The sequence below is a fragment of the Trachinotus anak genome, unplaced genomic scaffold, assembly GCF_046630095.1.
Source record: "Trachinotus anak isolate AG129_WGS33_773 ecotype Australia unplaced genomic scaffold, CSIRO_AGI_Tana_v1 ptg000032l, whole genome shotgun sequence".
Classification (NCBI taxonomy): Eukaryota; Metazoa; Chordata; class Actinopteri; order Carangiformes; family Carangidae; genus Trachinotus; species Trachinotus anak.
In genome coordinates this window covers 11,147,134-11,165,975 of record NW_027273883.1, presented here as the reverse complement: position 1 = coordinate 11,165,975, position 18,842 = coordinate 11,147,134, and the positions used below count along the sequence as shown (strand labels likewise).

Genomic DNA, 18,842 nt, shown 5'->3' with positions numbered 1-18,842 from the left:
GCATATTTCATATTTCTTTTTGAAATAGGAGATAGCCTGACAGGAGACATGCGGAGGAAAGCCGCAGCCAAAAAAGCCTCAGAGAGGGGTCCACAGGGATTCACTAGTATCAACATTATAGCAAGAGAAAATACACCTCTGTGGCTGATTAAACAAGCGGGCAGACCTACTAACACTCCAATTGGGAAAGGCCTTGGAAAAGCAGGAGCCAAACGTTTGGGCCGACTATTGAAACGGGCCATCCAGGACCAGGAGGAGCCACCAGGGAAGAAACAAGAGTCTGTGCCAAGTGAGTAACAGTTAAATACAGCTATTTTAGCTAACTGTAAGTAGCTACAATCACAGCAACATCTACCACTGAACAGTTTATAAAGTCAAGTTTCCTGTGGTATTTGGTTAACTAGCTGGTCTTTTTGTTAATGTCTTCATTTGCTCCAGCAACATTTAACCTGGTGTGGAGGGAAACCTGTTAGATCACTTCATATGCAGAAGGGGTTGTTGGGAGATTTTAGACCAATTCACTGGTCAGATACATTTTTTAATTATGAGAAAGAATTACGGTGCAGTGTGAATGTATCAAATCTTATACATATATCTATTTAATTCTACATAAATGACATAAAACTAATGTTGATATTTAAATAATTTTTCATGACAGTAAACTCAACATCTTTGCAGTTTTTAATTGATGCTCTGGGTGAATTGAGTTCATTCACATGGGCTTCAAGGGAAAATTATGAGGATTTTTCAATATTGTCTGACATTTTTTAGACTGACCAATTGAAGTTTGTAGGCCTGAAAATAGTCCAATTCAAATATTCTGAGTAAAACAAAAACCTGCTGGAATCAACTTACAGAATTCACCACAAAGTAAACAAACAGAAAGAAATAAAAGGACACGACTTCAGCCTCCGCAATGTTATGACTAATATGACTAAATACATATTAGACTGCAGTTTACATTTATCCCATCACCAAAGTCATAATTTCATTTCATTTATTATTTTAACATGTCACACAACCTTCTCTCCTCTTTATTGATTTTTCAGAGACACCCGTTCGCCTTTTCAAGCATCAGATTCAAACTGAGGCTGACTATGCATCCAAGACAAACACTGCACAGACAAAACCAGTCTCGCAACACATCTCCCAGCTCATCCTCAGCGTGGTTTCCCAGTGCAAACACCGAGGTGGCATCTCTATGGCGGAGCTCAAGCAGACGCTGGCTGCTGGAGGCTACGATGTCACCAAGAACAACAGGCGGGTGACCGTGGCGACCAAGAGGCTGGTTAATAATGTCACACTTGTACGCACTACGAGAAATGCATCGTTAAGGATAAACAATAAGGTAAAGAGCGTTTCCCTATTTAATTTGGTAACTTGTAAATACAGTGGTATTGGTCGAAGAGGGAAAAAACAACACTGAATGACATACAGTAGGACAGATAATTGCTGCTCCGATGCCCTATGGTACATTGGGATGTGGCCGATACCTTCTGAGAACAGCAGCAGTTTTCTTCCCCACATGCTTCAGCGTTGACTTGACCTCAAAATTTCAATGTACAAGTTAGACACAACAGGTTTGTCCTGTCAACAATAATCTGAAAGCATTTGTAATTTTCAATACAAAAACAGAAAAAGACAGACACGACACGTGTGAGGACGAGCACTGTGAAATCCCCAAAACCAAAAGGAGATCTGAAGCAGAACAAAACCGTCAGCAAATCTCCCAAAGTAGCAGAAAAGTCACAGAGACAAGCCATAAAGCCTCCGAAACCAAGAGGCAAAGCACACAAGCCGAAAGGAAAGACGAGCAGACGAGCAGCCAGATCACACAAACCAAGAGGCAACACCCGGAAACCAGCAGGCAAATCACAGAGACTAAAAGGCAAGACGCACAAACCAGCAGGCAGATCGCACAAATCAGGAAGGAAGACGCCTAGTGCAAGGAGAAAATCCCCAAAACCAGCATGGAAGAAACGCAGACCTTTAAGAGACCAACCCGCACGAGTTCGAAAGGCAACGAGGAAGGCTCAAAAGAGTCGGAGACGACAACCAAAGAGAAACCAACATCCCTATAAATTTCCCCAGAAAAGACAACCACCAAGACGGAGGCCTCCTAAAACAAGAGCACGGTTAAAAACACGCCAGAGTGCCAGGAGAAGGTCTTACTACTATTAGAGAGCGTAATTTATGGCAAGGAGTAATAAACTGAGACCTTTGGAGCAAACTGAAATTGTGTATTTCCTTCTTAAGTGTCAGCTGGGCTGAAAATGTGTTTTCTAATGATGATGATGATTAAAATGTCTTTTTTAATTTACACTTTGGTTAGGTAGGAAAATTCATGCACTCCCTCTAAGATTTTTTTTCTGCACTGTGCTATATCTCCCTCTGAATGCTTCCCAGTCTATGTGAAACCAAATCACACATCATTTAATTGTATATTTTAATAGAACTGTATTGAGATACATAGTGCCAGGAATTGGCTGCTACAATCGGTAATTGTACAAAAACAGCCACGTTTCTACATGAAAAAGGAAGATCGAGTACAAAAATGAATGTGTATTCCACATGGTGGCATCATACTCATAGTCCACATGGCCTCACTAGTGAAACAGAGATTTGGTGCCATGTTTCTGGCAGATCCATTCTTAGTCCACTGGAAAAATGTCCATGTAGTCTACTGTCTCATCAGTAGTCCATCACCTGTTTGTCACAGGACACCCCACACTTCCTCGAAGGCAGAGCACATCTTGGCACAGGTCAGTGCAGCAGACAGCGGGTAGTTACTGATTGACACAGTCTTCTCCGTGTAGTCCACGTTCACCTAATAAAGACAGACAGATCAGTAACACAGATGTTTCCAGCTTAAAGCAGTGAATCGGCCACCGTGTAAAACCATTTCTCACCGCTCCATGTGCAAATGCTCCGATCACCACTGCAGCTGGTCCCTCTGGCACCAGAGACCGGGGGCAGACAGCCTCTCCTGCAGAGAAGGAGGTGGTGATGCGAGGGCAGCCAGGAGGAAGGTGGTCGGACACTGGGTTTTTAATCATCCTCAGAAGCTTCTGCGGACCATCAGCGGCTCTGACGCTCAGCTTGTGCAGCAGCTGAACTAAGATGGGAGAAGACAAAGGGAAGGCGGATGAGAAATGATGACAAAGGTGCGTAAGACTGACTGTTTTGTACTTCGCCTACACAACAATCTGTTCAACTTATATGTAAAATTATAGACAGAGAACACACAACCGAGGTGGTGGTTTACCCATGAGGCCACAGAAGCGGGTGAAGGTTCTTGGGATGCGAGTCTGTGGGTTGATCTCTATCAAGGCATTTTTCTCTGTGTGGATATAAACCTGCAGCAGGCCTGCCCTGTTCAGCGGACTGTCCATCAGCATGAGCAGACACTGGTGAAAGGTGATAAGATATTTAAGAAATAAGTCATTTATAAAGTGCTTGTGATGAACAGAATTCCATCTGTGTTGTCAGGTCCTGAAAACCATAAACAATCAATATCAATAATGCTCTACAGTGAGCTTGTAGCAACACGACAGATATGTAAACTAAATGAGCCCATCAATTATGCATTTTGTGGAGTGTTATTAAAATGCCAGGTTTATACTCTTTATTAGGCATAACCTGATGATTATTTTGAAAAAAGTGGGACGTTTTACAGCTGTTATATGAACCTGAACAAACTGATGTTTCTATATTACCTCAAAAGTCACAAATAGAAAGTTTTTCAGTTTAAATGTAAAGGTTACAAGATACTTGCAGCCATGACTTAGAGATGCAATAATATTCTGAAATGAGTGATTACCTGATGTGTGATATCTGGTCTTATGTGTCCTGGATCTCGTCCACTTTTGATGATCATATTCTTGTGCTGGTCACAGTTTAACAGCTCAAATGTTTTCCCGACCTGGAAGAAACATATTTTGAATGCCTATAAACGGACTTGTTGTGAAACAATTTAAAGGTACGGTTACTGATGTCACTTCCACTTGTAGCAGGCATCACAACAACACCCTAACACAACCCTGACGCCTTACCTTCACCGTTTCTAACGATGCTCCCTCTAAAATAACAACCAGCCTCCGCTCTGCCATACGGTCGTGCAGGCTGCGGAGGTGTTTGGCCGGTTTAGGCTCATATTCGTCCAAATGTTCAAGACCACGCTTCTTCCCATTAGGCGCCGCCATGATGCCTCCTGCAAGAGCCCTGTCGCAGACGGTCTGCGTCAGGGCAGACGTGCGCGTCCCCGAGTGGGTGTCTATAGTAACTGAGACACGAACATAGCCTGTATACAAATATCATCCAAATATTAGAAAGTAAAAATATATTCAAAATCTTACAAAATATACATCCCACCAATGTTTTTCTTTCACGCGGTATTGATGTTGACGTTTTTCTACCTTTCTCTTAACTTTGCGGTCACATTTTGGTCACATTTTAGTTTTTATTGCCAACATTATAAACACAACTTTGAACTTTCCATTAAATATGTCATAATACATAATTATTATGATGGGATAATTTCATATTTTCTCTTTCATGACTTATATATATATATTATAAATTCTCTAAAATATCAGTGAAACATAATGAGTAATAGTTTTTATAACTACATTTTTAAAGCACTTCTCTATCTACCTTTATTTTAGGAGACTTGATAGTAATTTCCATGTAACCTTTAATGCTTGGACTCTGATGAAATGGAACTTAATTTTAATTAATAAAGTGTTTTTGTTGGGAAAGTTGGATGCCTGGACCACAAAGTGCTAATCGCGTATGCGTGTGCACGCGTCTGTGTCGCCACCATCACTACGTCATCCATGTGCGTCGGATGCTCGTTTACAACGTGTTGAAGCGAAATTCACGTGTGAAAATTCTTGATCCTCCGCCGTTCAGCCAGAAGCTGGAACAAAAAGTGACAGATTAATCGGTGAGTATGTGAAGACTTGATGCAGAGATTCAGTCAGAGGGCAAAGACTCGGGCAGTCAGTGTTTATAGCAGAGCTCTTAGCTTTTACTTACAGGCACTGCATGCGGAGTTGGGTCAACTATTAGTCGGTGTGCAAATGCTTTTATTTTGTCTTAACGTTACCCTGTCACTGCGAAAGTTCAAAAACAGCCGTGTTATAATTCCACATTTAGGTAATTTTGTCTCCTGCAATAAATAGCCACGAGCTACTGCGGAATAAAAACAACGAGTATGATGACTTCATGAATGTTTTCTATGGAAAACATGAGACACATGGATAAAACACGGTGAACATAACTTTGAGGCTATGACACGGAGTTGATCTGCAGACTTGTTTTCAGTACAGCTCTTTCCACTTCTTTCTATGCTTCACCTTTTCATTTTTGGCATTTCTGCCGAGTGCCTCTTAATGATAGACCAGAGACCTCAATCTGGGCATCAAGATCCTCTGACGTCCTAATGGGGCTCTAAACTAAACAGTGCTAGTTTCGCTGGCATCATCATAAACCTTATATGTGGCTAATAAAAGTGATTAAAATGTCGTCAATTTTCAATCAAATTGTCAGCCAAAGATGTGTTATACACATTACCAAATGTTTCCCTGAATTCCCTGAGATTTAACCAGAGTATTCTTAAAAAATTCTGATGCTTGAAAACTTATTGACATAGTTTAAAACCATCTAGCCACATTTTTGTGGTGACTGGTCAGATTTTTCTGAATGTATACTAATATTCAATGTGCCCCAAGGATATTTTGCAATTATGCAGGAACTTTAAAGGTATGCAATTGTATCTTAAATCATACACATCTTGTAGTTCACCCAATCCTCTATGAAGTTCTGTATTTTTTTTTTTTCCTCATAAATGAGTCCCATCACAACAGAGAGAGACAGGCAGTGGCCTCTACTCTTACACACTGATATTGTTATTTTGCTTAGGCTGTAAACGTCTTCTGTTTTTCAGGGTATCTGTGTAGCTCGGAGTCATGGGTCGGAAGTTGGATCCCACCAACAAGGTGAAGAGAGGGCCAGGGAAAAAAGCCAGGAAACAACAGGGAGCAGAGACAGAGTTGGCCAAGTTTATAACTGATGGTGACTATGTTGTCCTTTCTGTCATCTTTCCTAACACACATGTATCGACTGTGGAATATGGACCAAACATTATCTAGGTTTGTTCACCAAGATGTTCCATTTTTAACTATTTGCAGAAGAAACTGGACCAAAACGTCTGTCAAGTAGAGCCAGGAAAAGGTAAGAAGTTGACTGATTACACAACATGGAATAACATTACTATGTTTACAAGTTGCTCATTCATGTTGTCATTTTTCAGAGCTGCAAAGAGAGTGCAGAATTTGAAAAAGCCAAAAGATGTTGCAGAGGAACAGCCCAAGAAAGGTAACCACATTATGTTTCTGTATCCCGTTTTAAGATTGGCCTCTTTACACACAGGACATTATTGATGCTGCTCACAGTTTTACAATATTTGCTTTGTAATTAACTGTTGTCCCAGATAATAACGAAGCATCAAATGTGAAAACATGATGCAATAGGACATTGCACGTGGACATAATGAAATAACAGTGCAGCAATGATTTAGATGTTTTGTTTCTCTGTCTCTCGCAAAAGGGTTCACTGATGAGAACAGTAAATGGTTGAAACCAGCAAAGAGGAAGCGCAAAATTGATGAACCTGAAAGCGAGGATGACAGTGATGAGCACTGGGAGGAAGAGGAGGAAGAGGAGGAGGAAGAGCAGCAGCAGCAGCAGCAGAAGAAAGGAGGAAAAGACCAAGGAAAAAAGGGTGCAAAATCAGGAGTGAAAGTGAAACAGGAGGAGGAGGAGGAGGAGGAGGAGGAAGAAGAGGAGGATGAAGATGATGGTGATGACGATGATGATGATGATGACGATGAAGAAATGGTTGACGACTATGGCACGCTTGATGACGGCAGTGCAGAAGAAGAAAGCGAAGGAGAGGAGGTATGTGAAACCACCGCTTTTAAATTCGGTCAGAATTGTGATACAAACTTGCAGATACAGCTCAGACTCCAGATTTCCTCCCACTGTTACTTGGTGCTACAACAAAACCAAGGATTGTATCTTACAAAGTTCAAAGGTTGTTAATGTGGTAAAATACAATTATTATGATGAAGTGACTTTCCTTGGTTTTTCTATCACATTCAGCTCCTTCCTATTGAGCGTGCAGCCAAGAAAGACAAAAAGCTGAAAGAAACCATGACTCTAGAGAGCGACGACGACGATGATGAGGAGGAAGACGACGAAGGTGGTGATGATGATGATGATGATGAAGACAAATCAGATGCTGACATGGATGAGGAAGATACAGTACAAACCAACATAGATGAAATGGACGCATTTAGGCTACCTGGGGCAGCGGAGACTGAGAAGGAAGGTGAGTGACTTCGCGTTATTTCCAATAAGACTTTTAGAGCAGCACATGTCGCAGCAGATTTACACTAACAGTTCTGCAAACAATCAAAGCTTTTTTTCTTATCTGCATTTTCAAGGTGTCCTGCCTCTAGACCTGAAGACAATTCATCAAAGAATCAAGGACAACATTGATGTCCTTTGTAATTTCTCAACAAAAAGGGAGGAGGGAAAAGAGAGAGCAGAGTACATCTCTCTCCTGAAGAAAGATCTCTGCACCTATTACAGCTACAACAACTTCCTCATTGAGAAATTAATAGACCTCTTCCCTCTCTCAGAGGTGAGTGTTCTCCTGTGGTGCCAAAGAAAGCATGTGCTCGGAGATTCTGAGGTTCTTCTCATCATGATTACAACTGAAGGATGTGTACAGTTTGAACACAAGGCTGTGGGTTGAGTTAAATTGAGTAGAATATTTTTTCGCTTCATTAGTCTTTATTTTCTTCTTGACAGCTGGTTGATTTCCTTGAGGCCAATGAAATTCAGAGACCTGTCACTATTCGGACCAACACACTGAAAACGAGGAGGAGGGACCTTGCACAGGTAACTGCTCGGTTTAAAAGAAAGGGATGCAAAATATGTTTCATGCTGGTTTGGGATTTTTTTGGTCAAATCACTAAAAAGCTCAGCTGAAGTGGTAATAGCATTGTTTTTTTGCAGGATTTAATGAAAGTATATGTCAAAGGAAATAACATTGAAGTGCAGGTTTAATAAATGCAGTCACAGAGGAAAAACTGCACTTAGCATCTTAAGAAAAATAAAAGTGAGGGCATTTAGGTCAAACATATAAAGAGCTGCCACACAACTGCCTTCAGCTGAACTTGGAATGTAAATAAAACCAGTGAAAGATTTTCTTTTCGTTTCGATTATGTCATTAATGCAGAAATCGCCAGTGAACGCACGGAGAAATGCTAATCAAATGACTTGACTACCATTCTCAAATACTGTCTGTGTTTTTCCCTGTCAAGGCTCTGATCAACAGAGGAGTGAACCTTGATCCACTGGGGAAATGGTCTAAAGTGGGTTTGGTGATCTATGACTCCTCAGTCCCTGTAGGTAAGTTTCATTACATTAATGCCAAGGATCTGACTTGAGCCATTAAGGATCTTTATTGCAGAATTTCAGAGACAGACTGCAGCCTCACCAGCTTTAACTGTGATTTTACAACAGGTGCCACGCCAGAGTACCTGGCTGGTCATTATATGCTGCAAGGAGCCTCCAGTTTTCTGCCAGTCATGGCGCTGTCTCCACAGGAGGGAGAGTTAGTGTTGGATATGAGCTCAGCTCCAGGAGGCAAGACCACCTATATTGGTAAGATGTGCTGAAGTTGTACTTTGTGTAATTGATGATTATAGAAATTTTATGTGTTTTAAGTGTTTGAAACCAGGTGGACTGGTAGTTTTCATCATTGATTAGTCTGCTGATCATTTTCTCAATGGATTCATAATTTTCTCTACAAAATAAAAACAAAAAAATAAGTAAAAATAAAAACAGGAAATTTTGAAAAATGCCTAATTTTTAATTTAATATAATTTACCAGAGCACATAATGTGTTTATCTTCTTTGTATTAACAGTCCAAAACCCTAGGATATTCAGGTTCCTATCACATATGAAAAAGAAAAGCATTACATTATTATTTTGGGGAGCATTAAATGATTGATTGAATATCAAAATTGTTGCAAATAAATTTTATAAATAAATTTATAAACTGATCAATCATTTCAGCTGTAACGTAGACCAGTGCAAATGAAGGCAAATACAAACTTTTCTCACTTGCAAATTAAATCTACTTAATGATATATGTGAACGTTCCCCCTTTAGCTCAGCTGATTAGAAACACAGGCATGATCGTGGCTAATGACGCTAACGCTGAAAGACTGAAGAGTGTGGTGGGAAACATCCACCGTCTGGGCGTCACCAACACTGTGGTCTGCAACTACGATGGCAGGCAGTTCCCAAAGGTAACATTCATACATCTTGACAAGACGATTATCTGTGTTGTCTACATTTACTCTACAGTTTTATAAAGTGTACTGACTTGTTGAAATTTTTGCCCATAGGTAATGGGTGGGTTCGATAGAGTACTGCTTGATGCTCCCTGCTCAGGCACAGGAGTCATCGCTAAAGATCCAGCTGTGAAGACCAGCAAGGTAAACCACCATTCACCATTTATGTATACACCCACATAGATATAAGCTTTGGATGTGGAATAAAGTTTTTTGTTCCTGTTCCTGATAGGACGAGGCCGACATCCAGCGCTCTGCTCACCTGCAGAAAGAGCTGATTCTGTCGGCCATAGACTCGGTCAATGCTGAGTCACCCTCAGGAGGATATCTGGTCTACTGCACATGTTCAATAATGGTACGTCTGAATGCAGAATTAGTTGTGCCGTGTGCACTACACTAATCATGAGCATGGTGTAGATTCTGTAGGAGAAAGGCCTGGCCAGTGATGAAATCTCCCATGTTGGGACCAATAAAAGTAATGCATAATAAAGTACATCAATCTGTCTTTCTATCTAAAATGTATTCCACCAGGTGGAGGAGAATGAATGGGTGGTGGACTATGCTTTAAAGAAAAGGAACGTCAAATTAGTTCCCACAGGACTTGACTTTGGCAAGGAAGGCTTCACCAGGTAAATAAGATAAGATGTGTGTTTTCACCAAGTAATTAAGTTATTGAAAGGCAAATATATATATATTTTTAACACTTATCTTCAATTCTTTTAGGTTCAAAGAACGCAGATTCCACCCTTCTCTGCGACTCTCTCGGCGATTTTACCCTCATTCCCACAATATGGACGGGTTCTTTGTGGCCAAACTGAAGAAGTTCTCCAATGTAATTCCAACCGCACCAGCAGCGAAAGGTACCACATTTTTCATGACTACTGCACAACCTCCTTCAAGATATTTACCATGTTTATCACAAACTAACCTTCTGTCTTTGTTACTAATATAGAAGAAGAGAATTCAGAACCTCCTGAAGTGACAGTGGTTACAGAATCTCCTCAGAAGAAACCGTCCAAAAGTGACAAGACCAACAAGACTGTCCCCGGTAAGGCAGGCGGCTCCAAGGAAAAAGCCCAAACCAATGGAGCAGCAGCCAAGGGGAAAGCAAACATCAAGTCAAAAGGCAAAAAGAACTTACCCGCTGGACCAAAAAAGGCAAAGGTCGCCAAGATGGATGGAGAGACTGTGAAAGGGGCAGAGGCCAAGAAGCCTGCAGTGAAGACAACTGAGGAGACTAAAGCGTCAAAGGCTGGCAAAAAGGAAGGAAGCAGATTTGAGAAAAAGCAGGCCAAGAAAATAAAATCGCCCATGAAGGCAAAGAACAGAATGGGAAAGAATAAATTCAAAAAGTTGAAGAACATGTTGCAAAAATCAGACTGAGTGACACTGTAAACAGTTTGTTAAAATGTACCAGGTAATGTAAGAGCTTTGTTGAACTTCATCACAGACCCAGATCCACGTCCCTTCAGTGAAAGTTGGTGTGCTCTGTCCTTTCAGAACAACAATACTGTATGTGTCGGTCATAATTGTAACACGGCCATGTACAGATGGATCGAACTGGTCAATGATGTTCTCATTTAAGTTTAGTCCTCCCTTTTGTATTTGTATTGCAGAATATTCATTGTGTTTGTCTGTTGATTTAATTGCAGGGGGGACAACTTTCAGAAATCTGTGAGACATAATAAATCTTTTAAGATATTTTTCTCATCACTCGTTTGATTCATTATTAATAAGGAGAAAGTTTTACTTGTCTTTTATGTACAACTATATAACACTTAGCTGTTTGATGGATGGAACTAAATGTTAACACCGGTTTAGAATCTAATAGGTCTCATTTGATCATGTCTAATAACATTTTTGATATCTAAAAATACTTTCTGACTTGTTTTGATTGGTTATAAGTCGAGTTTCAGATATTCAAAAATTGAAAATTTGACTAGTAGTAACTTTAAACTCTGAAGTATATCTGTAATTGAAGTTATGAGTAGTCAGAACTATATTGAAGATACCTTGGTTCAGATACTCATAATTCAACTGTAGCTGTCTTTAACCTTTGACATTCCTCCAAATGTAATTAAATTCATCTTGAATTAAAGTTTTGATTGGTCACAATTGCAGATATACTAAACAGACCGTGCTATAGCTGCTCCACATATGCCTGCTAGCATTTATACATATAAGTAATCGATATATAACACACTTAAATTGCATACCAGTGATATGGATTGTGTGGGAACGGCGGGTTAGATTGGTCCATTTCAGACAGGAAGCTGTGTTGTTTACATTTTCCAAGATGGCGGCGGGGATGTATTTGGAGCACTATTTGGACAGTAAGCTGCTAATCGTGGTTTAATCATGTTGGAAAAATATTTCTACATACTCAGGTCCTTTACATGTGGTGCTTGTGTGAGCTTCGGTGTGTGTTGAAGCTCATTGTTAAGCCTCCAGACCGCTGTAGCCGTTTTCCGGCGGTCGGCGGGTTCAGGCTCGGTCTATTTGCTGGATTAACGCGTCTGCTGTCTGCGAGTGTGCAGCCCACTCACTGTGCCAGCTATTATGGCTTGGTTTCTATTCACTTCACAAGCAGAGTTAATTGTCTTTGTGCCTCTTATTTATTAGTACCATAAGCTACTCGGTAAAGCTAATTTAAGAGCTCTGGTTAATGGCAGCCGGAGCATCAGTCCGCACATAAAATAAAGCTAGCCGTCCTGCTTCCATTACTGTTTCATGATGGATCACAATGAAAGTGGGATTAAACTCTTTGCTTTTTCCCTTTCACTTCGCCAGGCATAGAAAACCTCCCGTTCGAGTTGCAGAGAAACTTCAATTTGATGAGGGATCTAGATCAACGCACAGAGGGTGAGACAAAGAAATAAGTGTGGATGTCTACTCGGAAACAGAAGTGATGTGAACATATATCATTTGCTAAACCTGTTAAACGCGACGCCACTTTTTACATCTCATCTCGTAAAACTAAGGTCAATAAGATCTATGCAGTGATTCCCAACCCGAAGGTTCAGCGACCCCCTGGGTATCCCAAGTTAAGTCTGGGAGGGGGTCACAGGAAGATTAAAGGGATATGAAATACAATGTTTAGGTTTCACCATATTAAGTTTGTTTTGCTCTTTGCTATGAACTGCTCATAATTTGTGTCCAGAGTAATCCCAGGGAGGGGTCATAAATGGACACTATTAATTTGGGAGCCACTCCACTGATCAATAATAAGATACTAGTACATCAAACTCCTTAACAGTTCATAAACATTTTTAAAGAGTAATCCTGAGGTCATAATTTATTTTTGTCAGTTCCGTTTAATAAGTTGTCAGTGATGTTTAAATTTACTAAACTATTTTAGTCAGTAGCCTAGCTATTTCTTGTATTGACCAGCATGTGCTGTTTAAAGCCATAAATTAAATGAATGTCCATGCTTGTCAAACAAGAAAAAAAGACAAGCATCTAATATTTAAATATAATGTCATTTCAATTATTGTCTGTATATTTCTGTAAACAGTGAAATCACATTTGTATGTTGTTGTCCCTCCTTTAGATCTAAAAGGACAGATAGACTCTCTGGCTAAAGAATACACAGCCAACGCCCGAACTCTTTCTTCTGAGCAAAAGCTGTCCATACTGAGGCAGATTCAGCAGTCTTACAGTAAATGCAAGGAGTTTGGAGATGATAAGGTGCAATTGGCCATGCAGACCTATGAAATGGTTAGTATCTTACAAATAAACACAACGTTTCACGTACATCTGTAGATCATATGAGTAGAATAATTTGGACAATATAAATGACACATGCACCACAATCATTCTGCTAAAGGTTATGTTTTTTGCAGGTCGACAAGCACATCAGACGTCTTGACACAGACCTGGCTCGGTTTGAGGCCGACCTGAAGGAAAAGCAGATCGAGAGCACAGACTATGATTCCACCTCCAGTAAGGGGAAGAAAGGTGTGTGTCCATTATTTTTGCTACATGTCTTTTTTGTCTTCTTTGTGTATTGATGACATGTAAGACTAGGTTGTATATTTAGTTAAGTGGTTGTGTCATTACAGTTGACTCCAGACAGAAGGAAAAGAAGGTGGCTAAAACAAGGTCTAAAGTGAAAAGTTCAGATGAAGATGGCAGTCCCAAGAGTGCACAGAAGAAAGTCAAACTCCTTCAACCGTAAGTTGTGTATCTACTTTCCAGCTTGTGAGGGAGTTGTGTTTACTTTTCAAGCTTGAAGTTAATAATTCTTAGTTAGCTTTATGATTATACTCTCATTAAAATATTTTTGTCCATCTTCAGAGGAGAATTCAACAGCCCTTCCTCCAATTTTGGGAATGTGCACCCGTCTGATGTGTTGGACATGCCAGTGGACCCCAACGAACCCACCTATTGTCTGTGTCATCAGGTTTCTTATGGCGAGATGATCGGCTGTGACAATACTGATGTGAGTTTTGTATTACGACCCCCTTTCTGTCTCAGTCAGCAAATGCCCTTGGGATTGTAATTCTCCAATGTCTTTGCACACTTTTGTGCATTGGCGCAGGTATTTGAAGAAATGTTTTGAACTGAAACTGTAATATATTATGAAAACAAATTGTGATAATGGAATAAAAGAGGATTGAAAAGTGATGAGAACTCACAGCATATTGCTTATTCTCGCCTCTCAACCCAATTGGTTGAGGCAGACAGCTACACACCCCAAGTCTGCTTCTGTTGGAAGTTTCTTCCTGTTAAAAGGGAGTTTTTCCTCTCCACTGTTACCAAGTGCATCCTTGTTGTGGGAACTGTTGGGTTATTCACTACAATATTATAAGGTCTTGACTTAACCCTTGAGATAATGTATGTCATGTTTTGGTGCTATCCAAATAAAATTTGATTGACTTATTACAAGTACAAATATAGAAGCCACCACACAAAAATACAAACAGAGAGAAAGTATGAGAGAAAGTACATCATAAAATACAAATGACAATTATGAAGTCAAGACAATAATTAGAGACAGTTGTAATTATTGTAGTGATCGTCATCACAACACATTTGCATCTGTATTTGTACAAACCAGTCTGTTTTTGTTTTTTTGTTTTTTCCTACTGCTGGTCAGTCGCATTGCCTTTAAGTCTAAAGTCATATTTTATTGGATGGAAATCATTCCCAAAAGTAAGATCCATCAGTAAAGTACTGATAGGTTTTCGGAAGAAGAAAGGCAGAATTTAAATATAAGCTAAAATGCCCTTGACATGTTGCTTAAAAAAACCTAAACATTTAAGAACACAAGCAAACACAGAAACTGGATTTCTTAATTTCATGGGACCTTTAATGTAATGTGGCCTGTCCAAACAAAATAGGATTTTATTGATGTGTGTGTTTATTTAAATAACATTAACATATAATAACATTAACATTAAATGCCATTCACTTATCACAAAGGTCATCATAATATACCTTTATGGTCCAGTCCTGACATCGAGAGGATTGAAGAAGATTAATTATAATAATAGAAATTGTAATAACGTTACACTGGGATAATCAATTATTATACATATACTAGATGTACAACCTCTCCCCTATATATATTTCCAAGATGATAGAATTAAAAGGCTTCGGAGTCCTGCGGTCTTGTGCTTCTTCCTCAGTGGATAAGGTCATAGATGGCAGAGCGAGAAATATCACACTGCACACAACTGTATACGTTGTTTCCCCTTGACAAGATCGATTTTGTTTTTGATCTTGCATTTGGAATAATGCTGTTTTGTCTGTACTGAGTGCTTTATTTGCAGGACACTTAACAGTACCTTATCAATTTTTGTCTTTACTCCAGTGCTCCATTGAGTGGTTCCATTTTGCATGTGTGGGCCTGACAACCAAACCAAGAGGAAAATGGTAAGAAACTGAACTGTAACTGCAATGGAGGCTGTAATGTACTGTCATATTTTCAATGTGTGCATTAAAAGTGTGAATTGCTGCTCATTCAAGCCAGTCACCTAATTACTTATGTGTCATTTTTCTTTATGGCATGCAGGTATTGCCCACGTTGCTCCCAAGACAGAAAGAGAAAATAAAAACACCTGGTTGTCCTGGAAGAAAATGTGGACACTGATCAGATGGAAAATGAGAAGAATATTTCTTTATTAGTTACTAGAATTTTTTGTTTCTCATCTTCCTTAACATTTGGTGCTTTTTTCCTTTGGTTTATGTAATTTGCCTTGGTCTGATGCAGTTTGTGTGAAGGAGCAATGTGGTTACAATTGTATTTAAATATTGATTTGTTTTTTGTAACAGTTAACAATAATTTTGATTTTCTTTTTTGTTAGTTACTTTTGGTGCTCTTATTGTGACTTTTTTTTACATTTTGTTTTACAAGTGAATAATGAACACTAAGACTGCCCCTCATGGTTTAACAGGTCATGTTTCCATGATACTCTATACTGTATTCACAAGTATGACAACAAAATTTAGGTATTTTTCTTTTGAAGCAGTTTGGCCATTGTTTTTTTTTTTGTTTGTTTTGGGTTTTTTTTTTTTTGTTTCGCTGTATGATTAGTTTCTTGTGCTTAGCCTTGGAACACTAGTTTTATTTTTTAAAGAGGGCAAAAGAACATGAAGACAAATGCTGCATCCTGACAATATTAGTCATCTGTGGTAGTGAGTTAAGACATTTCAATTTAACATTTGATTGAGTGCTGTATAGAAAGTAACACATTTCATGAAAGGTATGGTCATTTCTGTAGCTGAAACATTGGTACAGGGGAGAGGGTGATTGTGTTGTCAATCATTTGAATACAGCTACTACCTCAAAAAACTGCTTGTGTGGTCCTTATTATTTTATAGATTAATGATAATGATAACTGACTCCGACCTGGATGCAGCGTCCTCTGGGTCAGCAGCGGTGGCCTGAGGTGCTGCAGCCCGCTCCCCCTCTCTGTCCCTGAGAGGAAGAACCATCCTGCACGTCCTCATCATCGCCTCTAACTCCCCACGCCCTCAGTGTGCTCAGTATAAAATTTGCTAAATGTTCAGTGGCATTCATCATTTAAATTAAATCTTTATAAAAAATAATTTATATATTTTTCATTTTCAAATCAAATATCTGTGAAACAGAACAGTGAAAAATAGAAAGAGCAATGATGGGACATAAAGCATAACTACAGCACTGCACAGTTTTGGTTGGTTTTTTTTTTAAAGAAGGCATGCCGTATAAATATGCTTCTCAATGAGAGAAAGTAAACGTAATAACTTTATCTGATTAGTTGTAGTTATCTGTCACATGCAGCATCAACAAAATCCATAAACTTAAGCAGAGAGTGAAGGAATGTTCAATGTTCATAAGCTGCAGCAGTAGGTGAAGGTAAACTGCAAGTAAAAGTCCAACTATGCTCAAAGTTGAAGTTGGTCATAACTTCATCAGTCTTTAATTGAATCACTCACATTGAGAGCAAATGAACAAATACAGCAGAAAAATAGACTCTGGAACGATAGACTAAAAAAGTCAAAGGTTTGTTCTCATCATCTACAGCTGAAATTACTTTGAGCCACTGGGGGGAAAGGAGTTACCTTGCTAACCCTATAATCTACAGTAGCTGTGTTGTGTTCCTCCTAACACGTCTCATTTGGCTTTTTAAATTGGGTACAAAATTTGAAATTTGAATCTCATTTCAGGCCAAGAAATTATATAAACATTTTATGGCCTCACAGCATCAGAGCCCCATTCATTGTTAAAGAGCAAACCGGGTTGACATCGAACATTAATGTTCTCTCTTTGGTTTCTAACTTCAGTGAAGTGCTGCATGTTCACAAATATTGACCAAACTGTTCTGAGGCACAGGAATAAGAAAAGTGAGTTCTGTCAAAGGGTTGGGTTCTCCTTTAAATGCACAATCCTGATTATGATTGTAGTTTCCAATCCATGATTATAGTGGTCTGTCCTCAAAGCATCTGGTGCAGAAAAATAACGGACTCAATTATAAACATCAAGGTCATTACAAAAGCCTATAGAAGACTTCAATAGAATCATATAAACTTGAAACTGAAAAAAAATCCATGATAGAATTGAGATTTCTGACACATGTATGTGTTCTAGGATAAGACACTGGGACTGAATGAACGTGAGCAAAGCAGAACAAGCAGGTTCCATTTGAAGGTATTTAATCTTTTGCTTGCAGTCAGTCAGGTGTGAGTGGTTACTTGTCTACAAATGAAAGAAAGCGAACATACAGGTCAAATTCTATCACTTTATCCTGAATAAATCAACAAACAATTCTAAATCAAAATCAGTACATACATTATCGCTTTAAATATATAATCGTGGGAGAACAAACCAAGGAGATTAAATGTACCACTTAACAACAAAATACACATGACTTGAGGAAATATAATGAAATAAACTACTCACTAGACACTCAGGAACAAAGGTGAGAGCAGCTCAGCTGAAGGACAAACGGAGAATGAGCTCAGGACACAGAACAAAGAAAACTCAAGACACCTGTGTGAGCTGCCCAGTCAGCTCACCTGTGCTCCTCAGCCCAGCAGTCATGTGACCCCACTTCCCACAGGATGCTTTATTTAAGTATAATTTAAAAAGAAAATGCAGTACTCCATTTTGCATTTTCATTTTCACATACTCATGTGTGTACTCATCTACGAACATATTAAAATGATGATTTTCAAAGACTTAACCTGCTCTGCAGTGACAGTATTTAAACATAATGAACAAACAGCCCCCAGGACATTGCATTTACATGTCACTGCGCTCTTGAGGGGTCAAAATGAAAATGCACTCAGTCCTCTCATTGAGGCAGGTCATCAGTGAGGACGTCACTTCCTTGTCAATTGTAATTTTTCTGTCACTTGGGCAGTGGTTGTGGCTTGTTCCCTGTAAGGAAATGACCAGAGATGAGATTTAAAGATTTTTAAATGTATTACAATAAGTGATAAGACACTGAGAGACAGTCTCATCTCATCAGTGAGGACGTCACTTCCTTGTCTCTTGTCACTTTGTCTGTCTGGGGCAGTGGCAGCAGCTTGTTTTACCAGTCTGTGTCTTATATCAATACAACTCAATGGATATTACCAGACATATGATTTAAAGAATTTATCTGTGGGCGTGAATCTCCATCAGCTGAGTATGCTCCCTCTGCAGCTTCACCTTGATCCCTCACCTAAATGCACTCTTCTTCTCAGTCAACAAGATATAAAGCCTGTAAAATGATATGAGGTTGATGAGTATGTGATCACTTCCAGAGGTGATTGCACACACGGTAAACTCAGAATAACAAATCTAAATAAATGCAGGTGAAAGACCTTGTAAACATGTTTGTTGTCTCCATTTTCCTGAGAGTCACTCAGCAACAGTTTTTTGACTGATAAATCAAAGTTTAGGAGGATGTGCACACAGTGAACCCACAGGAGGAGGGCTCC

General features: G+C 39.4%; 4 protein-coding genes across 4 annotated transcripts; 3 read left to right on the top strand and 1 right to left on the bottom strand.

Moving 5' to 3' along the window:
- Nucleotides 1-28: 28 nt before the first annotated feature.
- Nucleotides 29-4,244, bottom strand: emg1 (EMG1 N1-specific pseudouridine methyltransferase). Its single transcript, XM_071470797.1, has 5 exons — nucleotides 4,053-4,244; nucleotides 3,821-3,922; nucleotides 3,266-3,407; nucleotides 2,910-3,115; nucleotides 29-2,827 (listed from the first exon to the last, which is right to left on the bottom strand). Exons 1-5 carry the CDS (start codon nucleotides 4,200-4,202, stop codon nucleotides 2,714-2,716), a joined length of 714 nt encoding a protein of 237 aa, XP_071326898.1. The 5' UTR covers nucleotides 4,203-4,244; the 3' UTR covers nucleotides 29-2,713.
- On the top strand, nucleotides 49-2,236 carry LOC139613845 (histone H1.1-like). Its single transcript, XM_071470796.1, has 3 exons — nucleotides 49-289; nucleotides 1,050-1,348; nucleotides 1,636-2,236. Exons 1-3 carry the CDS (start codon nucleotides 49-51, stop codon nucleotides 2,179-2,181), a joined length of 1,086 nt encoding a protein of 361 aa, XP_071326897.1. The 3' UTR covers nucleotides 2,182-2,236.
- Nucleotides 4,245-4,815: 571 nt separating the features above from the next.
- On the top strand, nucleotides 4,816-11,144 carry nop2 (NOP2 nucleolar protein homolog (yeast)). The gene is made up of 16 exons (XM_071469046.1): nucleotides 4,816-4,945; nucleotides 5,948-6,075; nucleotides 6,192-6,234; nucleotides 6,314-6,378; nucleotides 6,610-6,959; nucleotides 7,164-7,392; nucleotides 7,508-7,707; nucleotides 7,878-7,967; nucleotides 8,393-8,480; nucleotides 8,595-8,735; nucleotides 9,247-9,386; nucleotides 9,486-9,575; nucleotides 9,664-9,786; nucleotides 9,963-10,060; nucleotides 10,155-10,291; nucleotides 10,384-11,144. The coding sequence occupies exons 2-16, from the start codon at nucleotides 5,970-5,972 to the stop codon at nucleotides 10,812-10,814; spliced, it is 2,331 nt and encodes a 776-aa protein (XP_071325147.1). The 5' UTR covers nucleotides 4,816-4,945; nucleotides 5,948-5,969; the 3' UTR covers nucleotides 10,815-11,144.
- Nucleotides 11,145-11,637: 493 nt separating this feature from the next.
- On the top strand, nucleotides 11,638-16,227 carry ing4 (inhibitor of growth family, member 4). Its single transcript, XM_071469047.1, has 8 exons — nucleotides 11,638-11,764; nucleotides 12,222-12,293; nucleotides 12,982-13,148; nucleotides 13,274-13,388; nucleotides 13,493-13,604; nucleotides 13,728-13,872; nucleotides 15,247-15,308; nucleotides 15,448-16,227. The coding sequence occupies exons 1-8, from the start codon at nucleotides 11,728-11,730 to the stop codon at nucleotides 15,485-15,487; spliced, it is 750 nt and encodes a 249-aa protein (XP_071325148.1). The 5' UTR covers nucleotides 11,638-11,727; the 3' UTR covers nucleotides 15,488-16,227.
- The last annotated feature ends 2,615 nt before the right edge of the window (nucleotides 16,228-18,842 follow it).